General features: G+C 48.8%; 1 protein-coding gene across 2 annotated transcripts in view; it reads right to left on the bottom strand.

The window, feature by feature from the left end:
• PSMF1 (proteasome inhibitor subunit 1) overlaps positions 1-7,423 on the bottom strand; it is a 49,527-nt gene extending 42,104 nt beyond the window's left edge. The window contains exons 1-2 of one of the 2 annotated variants that reach the window (XM_041732887.1): positions 7,142-7,423; positions 4-156 (exon numbers count right to left, since the gene is read on the bottom strand). In XM_041732887.1, coding sequence (XP_041588821.1) covers positions 4-156; positions 7,142-7,270 — 282 coding nt within the window. In that variant the 5' untranslated portion in view covers positions 7,271-7,423. The remainder of the gene's footprint in view (positions 1-3; positions 157-7,141) is intronic. The other variant, XM_041732886.1, reaches the window with a different exon arrangement.
• Between the last annotated feature and the right edge of the window lie 5,369 nt (positions 7,424-12,792).

Raw genomic sequence — 12,792 nt, 5'->3', positions numbered from 1 at the left:
CACCAGCACATTGATGATCATGCTGTTCTCTACAGTGACAGCCTTCACAAGGAGCTTTCTGGACCCATCCTTAGACTCATACCGGAGGACATACAGGTCTTTATTGCTGTTCCATTCAGCCGGCAGCAGTTCTGATTTCTTATCATTGGGACCTGGCTGAGAAGACACCAGGATTGAGAGGAGTAAGTTCACAACCTCAGAACCACAGAGCTATGAAGGATTTTAGAGATAATCTAATCCCACTTCTTCATTTCACAGATGAGGACATGGAGGTCAAGAGAAATAAAATGTCCAAGTTAAGAGGTCTGGGACTTAGGTCTCTGGACTCCTGCTCCAGTACTCCCTCCCTTGTAGCTGACTGCCTTGATGACACAGTACTAGAACCTGTCCAGAATCTGTAGCCTTGTTTTAGTAAGAATCTCCTCTCCACCCGCCACCCCCCCCCCCCCCCCCCCCCCGCCAAGAATAAGGCCAATTTCCTGAAGGGATAATGTGAAATTCTAAGACAGTGTTTTTTCTAAGTTCAGAACCTGGACCATCTGCAACAGGATCACCAAAGTGTTGACTAAAAATAAAGATTCTAGGGTAATCCCTTCCATACTGTAGTGGTTTCACAGAAATGATGAACAATTTTCATACACACATAAAATGTAGCATATGTATGAGATAAAACATTATCAAGTGGATACCTGTACATGTGCCACCTGCTTAAGAAACAGAACACCACCACCGCCAAAGCCTCAAGTACAGTACTCCTAATGAATCTCTCTCCTTCCCCTCTTGGGTAATCGTTACTCTGCCTTTTTAAAAATTTCTTTACTTTTCCTTATAGCTGTGTTACTATACAAAAAACCCTAAAAATATACTGCTTCAAATGTTTTTGAATTTGTATCACCTTCATCACTTCCTTTTTCATTCAATATGAGATTTCACTGTGTCAAAACATTTAACCATATATAGTCCATTGCAGTACAGTTCATGGCTGTATATAGTGTGGAGTTTATGAGCATGCTGCAAGGCACACAATCACTTACTGATGGATATGTGGACTGTGTACAGGTGAGCTGTTATAAATGATGCTGCTATGAACACTTGTGCATACATCTGCTGACAGGTGGATGAATTTCTATAGAGTATTTGTGGGAAAAGAACTTTTAATCTCTAAGGTAAAGTCAATGAGAGTTCTTGTAGTTCCATTGTAGGCCAGCAACATTGTCACTGTCCAATTTAAAAATTTTTGCCAACCTGGTGGGTGTAAAAATGCATCACTGTGTGTTGTGAGGTCTTCTTTTTCCTTTTAACTTATCCTAGGACTTTCCTTCTACACCCTGAAGTCTGAGAAATCGTTTTTGAACTATTTCTATAGGAAAAAGTAATATAGTGATTTCTAGGTGGGGAAAGAGTTCTTAAGATCTGCAAAAGAAAGAATGTACTATCTTTGAGACTATTCTAAGTTTAAAGCTTCTGTTCAAGGACAGACACTGCAACAGTATCAGACAGCAACAGGCCAGGCGAGAGAGAGATATCTGCCATGGTTACAAATGAAAAAGAATTAATAACTAGCACATTAAGGGAATGCCTGGAAAATGAATGATGATAAAGACTGGAAACCTGGGGATTCCTGTGTGGCTTAGCAGTTTAGCGCCTCCTTCGGCCCAGGGTATGATCCTGGAGTCCTGGGATCAAGTTCCATAGCGGGCTTCCTGCATGGAGACTGCTTCTCCCTCTGCCTGTGTCTCTGCCTCTCTCTCTCTCTGGATCTCTCATGAATAAATAAATAAAATCTTAAAACAAAAAACAAAAAACAACAACTGGAAACCCACTTGGAAAACCTGGCAAAAGATATGAACGAGCAAAAGAGCAGACAACAGTATATAGAGGGCTATTCAACTTTATTGGCACTCAGAAAAATGTAGGTTGAAACAATGGGTGCCATGTCACACCCATCACACTGGTATTACTCATTTCTTGATTTTTTGTTCATATGGCTGTGAGGACAATGGGGACCCTCAGACACGGCAGGTGGCCACTGAAACTGCTGCAAATCCTCTGGAAAGCAGCCTAGCAGTATGTGGTACCCTCAGGTAAGCTGACACCTTGTAACCCCAAACCCCCATTCTTGGAGGAAACCCTGTGCACAAAGGCACAGCGGACATGACAATGGATCTTTGTCATAACCTAGTCATGAACAACAAAGGGAGGTGAAATAAAAAAAAATAAGCTCACAATGGAAGACTATATAGGAGCTAGAAGGAACAAAAAGATCAAATTGTAACACCACAGATAAAGGTAGAAAATAGAACTTAAAATATAACTTAAAAAATAGTGGTACTTGGGTGGCTCAGTGGTCGAGCATCTTGCCTTCGGCTCAGGGTGTGATCCCGGGGTCCTAGGATCGAGTCCCATATCAGGCTCCCGGCAGGGAGCCTGCTCGTCCCTGTGCCTATGTTTCTGCTTCTCTGTGTCTCTCATGAATAAAAATCTTGCATACGCACACACACACACACACACACACACTCTTAAGGGGTGCCTGGATGGCTCAGTCTGTTGGGTGCCCGACTCCTGATTTCAGCTTAGGTCCTGATCTGAGTCATGAGTTCAAGCCCTGTGTTGGGCTCCACACTGGGCATGGAGCCCACTTAAAAAAAAAAAGTTTATATATATAAACACATAGAAAAACTTAAATTTTTCTTAGAAGTTAAGAAAAAATGAGATTTATAGCCAGGTACCATCTATGTAAAAAAAATTTTAAGACCTACAAAAGTAACCTATATATTTTTTTCAATACCTATTTACATGGCTAAACACAAAGCAAGTAGATTGGAAAGCTCTGAACTCAGGAAAATATGGTGGGAAAAGTTGGACCAAAGATGAAGAACAAGAGCAAGAGACAAAAGTTCGGCACCACAGTCCTTACACACACCAAGGACAACAAGAGGCCAAGAGCAAAGAATTGTGGGCCTCTCCTCTCTGATCACCCTTGGTACTCAGGAGTCCAATGGGAGAAGTGGTCCCAAATACAATTCAAGATGTTGCAACTGGTGTGGTTTCAAAGCTGGCTGGATGACAAGGAAACTCACACGCCTGAAGCAAAGAAATGAGAGTGACAAAAAACGAAAGTGATACAATTCTGCCAAGTGAGAAAGAGAAACAACAATCCCTCACCTCCAGCTGGGTACATTTCCCCTAACAGGTTTAGTGGATTCAAGGTTTACTCTGGAAGCTAAGATTTTGATAACTGTGCCTTGTGTTTGTTCTGTCAGAGGTCTTTGAGTTTGTATGTATATCTTTCACATACAGCATTTAACCCACCAGAAGTTTTCCTTGGAATATAGATAATCCTGCCTGCTCACTCTCCTACAGACTCTGGCTTCTGGGCAAGAGAGAACCCTGGGGTTAGATGAGGCTGATGCCTCTCACTGCAGGGGGACTGATGGTCCCAGCCCACGGGCCTGCTCTGATATAAGGCAGATGGAACCAACAGGGATCAGCCCTGGTGATATCAGGTCAAATAGGGCATTTCAACTGTCTTCTAGGCCCCGGCATCAAATATCAGGCCCCCACAGAAAGCTGCACCTGGAAAGTGGCCAAAGCATATGGCTGTGTAGTTGAACACCCTCAGATGAAAAATTTAAGGGCTCAGAGGGGCTGAGAATCACCTAAGGTCACAGTAACTCAGATGCAGAACTGGGTTTGGCATTCAGAGCTCCTGGTTGCTTGGTCTACCGCTGGAAATTTTTCCCAGCCAGGGGACTGGCCTCAGGAAAATAAAGATAGTTGTCTACATAGGCAAAATCCTGGGGCTAGAAGCATTCTGCAGTGGCTATGAGTTTATCCCAGGGTCTCTCTGGCCTAAAATGCACCCAAAAAAACACAACCAGATCATTCTGGGCATTTCCTCTCTTTTTTCATAACCTACAGATTCCTACAACAGAAAACAAGATTTTTTTTTTTTTAAGAAAACAAATTTCTTGAACTCATACCTGTAGCCATCTCTAACCTTTGCCGCCTAACCCACTTGACACCTCTGTAAAGCTCACAGGAGTGGTACTGACTTTGAAAAAGTAATCCAAATTCAAATTTTGGATTTTTTGTTGAAGCCAGTGGCCTCACTGCTCTTCTAACCATGTTTTACATACACAACCACCCCACACAAGAGGAGATAAAACCAGAGGAGAACAGCAGACAATTCAGCTATTTAACTGTCAATATACTGTATAATGAAGCGCACACTTTTGGAGCCTTCCTCTCTCATCACCTCTACAAGGGGTGGGGCGCAGGAGGTTGGCTGGAGAGGCAACATAAACATCCTCTGAGCAGAGCAAACACTGTGGGTCTCAGCAGAGTCTGCTGGTCCCAGGTCAGAAAATTAAACTCTCTCTTAAATAAACTAATAGATGCCTCTCTAAAGGGCTTCTACTCTCATGGAAGTGGACTTAGCAGAAGTCACAGGAGGACAAGTGCAACCAGAGCTTGAGCAGCACTGAAGAGACAGGGAACAGAAGCAAGACGACACATCAGACAGCAATACAAACACCCAACCCCAGAGGGCATGCCTGATTTGCCACTGGGCAGTGTCTTTCAAAACCCTCCTCCCTGGTCTCCTGTAAGACATTTGGGGCCAGCATCTTTTCCCGGCCTGCACGAACTCAACAGGTGGCACCATGAACAGAGTGGAATTAAATGGATCTTTAGGAATCAAAGATCTTTTATTTTTTAAAATCAGTGCTAAATGGGATTGTATTCTTTCTGCACAGTTCACCTGAAAAATTGGGGCCCAGAGTATTCGGCAAGGTGATGATGTTGAAGGAGGCAATGACCCATACAAACTGACATCGCTAAGCTGTCAGAACAACCCAGAGCTGCTGACAGGTTGTGAAGGGACAATTGGTGGGAGCAGATCTGCAGTGATGACATGTCCCTGTGACATGGGAGAGAAGTGAGGGAGTCACACAGGTCCTTGGTAACATGTTCCTGTTCTGGGGGGAAAGACCCCAACTGTGTCAGAGCAGAAGTAGCTAGTTAGGAGTAAACAAGGTGAGGTCCATGAGCAAAGGCAGAGAGCAGGGCAGATCTGTCATATCTGAAGGACAGAGTAAGGGGCGGGGGGAACTGAGGGCCCACAGAGGAGCCCCAAAGGCAGGACCAAGTAAGTCTTCCTTCCCTCTCCAACCCCACTGCACTCCATGCCATTCTGTACATCAGCTTCCTGGATTTCCCAGGCAGAGCTGAAATGAAATGACCAGGGCAAGTTAAAGAGTCACACAAGATTAGAAAGCTAAAGTGGGGGCAGCCCAGGTGGCTCAGCGGTTTAGCGCCGCCTTCAACCCAGGGCGTGATCCTGGAGACCGAGGATCGAGTCCCACGTCAGGTTCCCTGCATGGAGCCTGCTTCTCCCTCTGCCTGTGTCTCTGTCTCTCTCTCCTCTCTGTTTCTCATGACTAAATAAATAAAATCTTTAAAAAAAAAAAAAGAAAAGAAAAGAAAAGAAAAGAAAGCTAAAGTGGGACAAGTGATGAAACATAAAGTTGCTGTTGGGGACACTGCCCTGGAGTGGGAGTCCAATACTTGTGGGTAGAGGCCTCCTCTCTACCCGATCCCAAGGCTTGAAATGCAGAAAGACAGGGTAAATGGAATGGAGTGCAGAGTGAACAGTAAGACCAAGAACAGAGCTATTTGGGAGGAAAACATGGTTCCTGCTTCCACGTGTGTGAGGCCTCTTCTTTTCCAGCCTTATACCCAGTCCCAGATTCCACATGAGAGGCAATTTTTGTCTGAGCCTGGAGGGGGCTGGGGATGGGGGATGCTAAGTGTGTATCTGGTGTCCCTGTGAGATACTCAAGGTCTGGGAGGAAAAAAACAAGCCTGACATCATGACAGTTCTTGTGCTTTTGATGTGACTCCTGTTGGTGGGGAAAGTGTGAGAGGGAGTGGTGATCTTGTCCACTGCTCTAAAGGACAGAGGGAGGGGCGGCAGGGAGTGGAAGGGAATGCCTGGCCTCTCAGTGCTCGGGATGTGGACGCTGTGTCTGAGGAGGGATCCTTAAAGCTGTGTCAGGAAAGGACAACATAAGACGCTAGATGTACATCTAAGTAACTAAGAAAGGGTTAGGGAGTTTGAGAACTGAAGCAGTTAGAAATGAAAGTAGGGCCCAAATCTCACCATAAGAGATGCAAGGGGTGAGGTGCCCTACTCCCCAGAGCTGATCTAGCTTCTGAGGTGAGAAGGTGGTGGTGAGGGGCAGGCTGGGGCATCCCGCGTGTATGTGGAGTGGGTGGCTAAGAGGGTATCTACTGATGAAGTAGAAGAGAACTGAAGAGGCAGGAAGGCAGCCAGGCCCAGTTCTCACAGGAAGCTAATGTGCAGGATGATGTGGAGGGTGAAAGCAAGCCAGGGAAGGGACAGGGAAGATGAACAAGGGCTCCCCCAAAGAATTACGCAGTAGGCAAGGCCCAGGAGTCCCAGGGCTCAGTGGGCGTGGACAAGGCCCCCAGCTCCCAGAGGCAGCCTGAGGATGGGCCAGCAGGAGGGGCTGATCCTGTAGGGAGGGCAGCTGTTGGGGAGGTAATCTTACCTGGCCCTCACATCCCAGCTGCAGGAGTGCACCTGGGGATGGGGGTGGGGGAGCGGGAGGGGATGGGGCGGCTGCTGGCTGTTTCCCAGAACCAGAGCTAGGGAGGACAGCGGCGGGTGGGAGCCGCACGGGGCCCTTCAGTGAAAGGTGAAAGCCGTGTGGAGTGAAGGAAGGGCCCCTGAGGGGGGCTGAACAGGTCGAAGCTCACCGTGTAAGCGTGCTCGGATTCAGATTCACCCGTGGAGGCTCGAGTGGAGCCCCACCCCACCCCCCTCCCGCCAGCGGAGTCCTCAGCGGAGCGACGCCCGGGTCTCAGCGTCAGCACCGCACGATCCAGGCTGTGCTGAAGCAAGCTTCCGTCCTCGGGCTTCCGAATCATGTAGTCCCAGCTGTGTCGTGAGGGGCGCCGGGCCGGGCACCCCGCACCGCTCCCTGGACCGACGGTGTCGGCAGCCCCCGGGGACCGGACTCGGGCGAGGCAGCGTCAGGCCGGCGCCCCGGACCCGGGCAGAAGACACCACCCCCACCCCCACGCCACCCCCGCCACGGCTGGCTCTCCGGCCTACCTGGTCGCCGGTCCCCACGCTGTAGTAGCCGTGCGTCACCACCTCCCAGTGCAGAAAGCAGACGAGCGCGTCCTGCGCGGAGGTGATGGCCGGCGCCACCGACGCGAACAGGACCTCCAAGCCCGCCATGCTCGCCCCCGGTTTCTGCGGGCGAAGGAAAGGAGACGGTGCCGTGAGCCCACTCGGCCCCGCGATTGCCGAGGACGCCCCTCCGAGACTCCGCCCGCCCAGGCCTAGTCTCCACCTGCGGCCAAAATGGAGCCGCCCGGGGGCGGAGCGCGGCCGCCGGAAGTGGCTCCGAGCGCCGGCTCAGCAGCGCGAGCGCGCCGGCTGGAAACCGGAGCGCGGCGCTTAAAGGTTCTGCTAGGCTTCTCGCGGGCGGGGCAGGGCGGGGCGGGGCGGGGCGGGGGCGTGGTCCTTCAAGGCGGGCGTCTCCCTTTCCCGCCTAGCCGGGAGGGACCGCCCCCCGCAGGATGTTAAGTTAGATCCCCGAGGAGAGGCTACCTGGTTCTCAGCCGCAGACTACCCATCCGCAGAATGAGGCGGGCATCTGCTGGTGGGGGAAGAGTTGATGAAACATGGGCAACATATATTCGTAATAATAGCCTGCACGTATGCGGTGCTTCCTCCGGGCCGCATTATTCTAAATGGCTTCCTTGTACTCATTAATTTAATCATCACGACCTGACCCTCTGAAGTTGGAGTTCATGATAGCCTCGTTTTACAGAGGGGTGTATTTCACCGAGATGGCACAGCCAGCCAGCCATCAGCCAGCCAGCGCGTGGCAGAGATGGTGCTGGAACTTAGCGGTCTAGCTCCCAGGATGACGCTTCTTCTTTTTTTTTTTTTTTTAATTTTTTTTAAATTTATTTATGATAGTCATACAGAGAGATAGAGAGAGAGAGAGGCAGAGACACAGGCAGAGGAAGAAGCAGGCTCCATGCACCGGGAGCCCGATGTGGGATTCGATCCTGGGTCTCCAGGATCGCGCCCTGGGCCAAAGGCAGGCGCCAAACCGCTGCGACACCCAGGGATCCCCGATGACGCTTCTTCAATGCTTATTGTGTGCTGGATCCTGTGCCAAAACCTTTACATCGCCCTGTCCACAGCTCTGTGAGGCGTGTTCCATGATCATCCCCATTCTGAAGATGACAGAACCAGCTCAGAGAATGGAAGTCGCTTCCTCCAAGGAGATAAGTTGCTGCCCACAGAGCTGGAGCTCCTGATCCACTACCAAATTTCAATCATTTTTAATTTCCTGTCTCCATGATTTTTACCACCTATTATTTCTTCAACAAGTTTCTAAAAATATATACATACAACCCACCCCCCCCCAAGTTTCTCTATTCCACTTATGGTTTTTGCTCAGATAAATTTAGTTTTCCCATTGCAGTCAGCACACTGTGGGGAGCCACTATCATCTCTTGTTTGGATGTCTGCACCAGCCTCTGAACAGCCCTAGTCCATCTTTGTCTTCCTAAAGTCTGTTCTGTACTCTGTGAACACACACCAAGTGACGTCACTCTTCTGCTTAAAACCCTCCCAGGGCTCCCATCATACTCAGGGAAAGAAAGTCCTCTCCCTGGTCTACAGAGACCTCCATATGGTCTGTGCCCCCACCCCACCCCACCTTAAGTCTCTCTGACATCACCTCTTCCAACTCTTCCCTCATCCCCTGCACTCTTAACTGCAATTACCTTGACTTCTGTCCTCTCGTGCCCACAAATTCAAAAGCAAAGCTAGTCAACTTTACTGACTGAATCTGAATTCTGAATCTGACCACTTCCTACCACCTCTGCTGCCTCCACTCTGGTCTGATCCTCTGGCATCTCATACTTGGACGATTGCAGTAGCTTCCTAACCAGGCTTCCACTTTCACATGTTCTGTTCTCCAGGTCTTTGCCTTTACTGCTATCTCTGCCTGGAATGCTCTTTCCCCAAATATCTGCATGGTTCACTCCTTCATTTTAAGTGACTCTTTCTCTCACCTCCTACTGGCCTCCCCAGATGGCTTCCCTGACACCCATCCAAAATAACGTGTAATACTCTTTAATCCCTTCCTTATCCTGGTTTCTTTCCTGCAAAGCATTAATCATAACCTGACCTTATAACAGGTATTTGTTTGTTTGCTTGTTTATTTAATAACTGTCTTCCCATTAGACTGTGACGAGGGAGCAGAGACCAAGTCTGTCTAGTGCACAGGTATACTCAAGTGCCTTCCTGGCTCAACATATACATATTGAATGAATGAGTAAATGAATGTTGAGTGAATGAATTATTGGTGTGGGCTCAACGTAACTGGGCCAGTCTCACCCCTTTGTGGCTCACCACTCACTTTGTTAGCTGGCCCCATACTGCTCCAAATTTTGTGTTCCTGGGACTCCTCTGGGACGCCCAGATTCCTGAACCCCATCTGCAGAGACTCTGCGTGTCTGAGGTAGAGTGCAGGTATGTTTACCACAATCTAGGTGGTGCTAAAGCTGGTGGACTCCTGAGATATACTGCCTGTGGCCTAAAAGCTGTTTACCCTTTCCACTAAGCTCTGCACTTTTAAGCATCCCTGCTTTTGCTTGCTTTGTCTCTTCTGCTTTAAGTATCCTTCCCCAAAGGGAATAAAGGGGAAAGGAGAGAAAATGAGTGAAAATATCAGTGAGGGTGACAGAACATGAGAGACTCCTAACTCTAGGAAACAAACAAGGGGTAGTGGAAAGGGAGGTGGGCAGGGGGTTGGGGTGACTGGGTGACAGGCACTGAGGGGGGCGCTTGACGGGATGAGCACTTTGTGATATGCCATATGTTGGTAAATTGAACTCCAATTAAAAAAAGTATCCTTGGGATCCCTGGGTGGCGCAGCGGTTTGGCGCCTGCCTTTGGCCCAGGGCGCGATCCTGGAGACCCGGGATCGAATCCCACGTCGGGCTCCCGGTGCATGGAGCCCGCTTCTCCCTCTGCCTGTGTCTCTGCCTCTCTCTCTCTCTCTCTGTGACTATCATAAAAAAAAAAAAAGTATCCTTCCCCAGTTATTGAAAATTCCACCAATCCATTCACTCACTCATTCATTTATTGATTTGCTAAATATCCAGAGGCTGAGTTACCATGGATGGTGATGCAATCTGTGCACAGCACAAAGGTGCCCACCCAATGGCAGCCCTATTCCTAAATGCTCAGGTGAACAAGCTGCAGTTCCTGCCACTATGGAGCCCACTGTCTAGAGATAAAGAAAATTATATACAAAGGAACCCAATGTGAAGACCATCATAACATAGGGGCACGTGGAAGTCTGTGTGAGCCCAGAGGAGACATCTAATTCAGACCAGGGGTCAGGGAGGGCTTCTTGGAGGAGGAGGTGCCCAACTACACTAAACCATGATGGAAGAGTAGGAGGGAGTTGAGGCACAAATGGTATCCCCATAGAAGGGACTGGCACATGCAAAGGTATGGAGGTGTGAAACGTGGCTAATACTGTGTGATAGAAGATCAATGCTGCCTCTTGAGTGAGGCCTTCCCCCATCTCCTCTGCCCACAATCAATTTCTCTGTCTTCAATTGGCATCAGTGCGGGTGCTAAGGAACAGGCACGGGATGTCAAGAGCCATCAGGGGAGGGGAAGGAGATGAGGAGGAGAATTTTATAATTGAAACATTAGAATGGCTGGTTTATAATTAAAAGCAGACTGGTCAGTTTTATTATTACTTTTAACTTTCTTACAGAAGATGCACTGCCTCATTGCCTGTACCGGGGCAGATAGCAGATAGCTCCCTTACCCATCCTTAGTGGTTCAGCCACTGCTTTGCATACAATTGGTTATAGCTTAAGTTTCACAGAACTTTGGTTCCCTGTAATACATCATCATCCCCGTGTTAGTCAGTGTCCCCTGAGAAGCTAACATGAGACAGGGATTTGACTGGTTTATTTGGGAGCTGATTCTAGGAAATAGCAGCAAGAGGGTAGAGAAGAGTACTAGGAAGCAGCCACTAGGTGTTATGTGATGAAGCCAGGTCTCTCTGGGCACCTGAGCTCAGTCCTGACCAGCAACTCTGGGAGAGACATGTCCCAGTTTTGTCCTGAGGGTAAGAGAATTAAGGTTTTTTTGGTTTTTGGTTTTTGGTTTTTTTTTTTTTTCACTCCCTCATTGAGGGCTGCTTCTGGGAGGGCATGAAAAGCCCTCAGGTAGAGAATCATAGAGTTTAGAGGAAGTAACCTTTGGTGCTTAGAGATGATTGCTAAGGAGTGAGCTGGACACCATGGCATCTGCTATTCATTCCCCAGCCCCCCTCCCCAAGGGCGAGCCATGCCTTTGGTAGTTTGTGTCCTAGTACGCAGCATGGAGTAGTTACTGGCACCCGTGTATTGCTAGTATGAGGTAAGCTCTGTCTCTTGCATTATGCTGTGTGCCCTTTAGGCTGGTACTGTGTTCTGGCCACCCCTGAACCCCAGAGCCCTCCATGGATGAGAATAAATGAGAGGATCCTTTGGGACCAGAGGGTTGCCTGTGTCCTGCCCTTCGTCCATTTGGCACTTTCTGTGGACTTACCACTATCAAGAGTCTTGGTTGTCCCTGTGAGGCCTGTGATTGGCTGAGAAGGGAAGCAGATGGAAGGTGCCTCCCCAGGTGGGCTCCTGCTACCTGGGCAGTGCAGAGCCCATGCCAGAGATGAGGGCTCAGGGTGAGGAAAAGAACATGGGAGGTGGCTGCAGCCACCAGCATCTGGTTGCCAAGTGACAGCAATATGAGGATCTCAAGCTCCCTGGAAACTGTCTCCCTGGAAACTGTGAAGAGGTGAGTGGAAGGGCAGGGCCCAAATGGGCACTGAGATGGAGTTATTCAATACTGTAGGCCTTCTGCTTTTTTGGCCTAGCATCATTCTAACACCCTCACCTCCTCCAGGAATCCCTCTATGATTAGTAGTGTTCAGTACTGGAACCCACTGGATGGGTTGGAATGCAAAGATTAGGGAAAGCTACCTTCAGCTTTCAGAGAGTCTGGAAGTTGCAGGAACTGCAGGAGAGCACCAGCAATGATCACAGCTGCCTCTTGTCCTAAGGCAGTATTCAGGATGAAATCTGCAGGAAGTGGCTGCAAACCTGAACTGAAACTCTGGATCCACTGCTATTGGAGAGGGTGTAAGGTGCTTCTGCTGCCTCCCATTGGCTGGATCTAACCCAGAATCCTGCTGGCAAGACATTCTGGAAAAGGGTGGGTAGGAAGGGGATGGTATTGTTTTTTAAGATTTTATTTATTTATTCATGAGAGACACAGAGACACGGCAGAGGGAGAAGCAGGCTCCACAGAGGGAGAAGCAGGCTCCACGCAGGGAGCCCGATGTGGGACTCGATCTCGGGACTCCAGGATCACACCCTGGGCCGAAGGCAGACACTTAACCGCTGAGTCACCCAGGTGTCCCAAGAAGGGGATGGTATTGAGTCTTTAACAGACAATTTGGCCAATTTTATCTTATTTAATTCCCTTAACTCTTTAAGGTGGAAACTATTATGACCTTTGTTTTAAAGTGAGATGAGTGAGCACAGTCAGGTTGTACAATTGCTCCTAAGTGATGCAGTCAGGATTTGAACCAGATGGTAGTATAGTGTAGTATAGTATAGACATGCACTGCTTCGCCGCGTGGCTGTGCCCCATGATGGCATCAAAGG

Source organism: Vulpes lagopus, chromosome 18 (assembly GCF_018345385.1).
Source record: "Vulpes lagopus strain Blue_001 chromosome 18, ASM1834538v1, whole genome shotgun sequence".
Taxonomy (NCBI): Eukaryota; Metazoa; Chordata; class Mammalia; order Carnivora; family Canidae; genus Vulpes; species Vulpes lagopus.
This window is presented reverse-complemented; position numbering and strand designations above follow the sequence as displayed.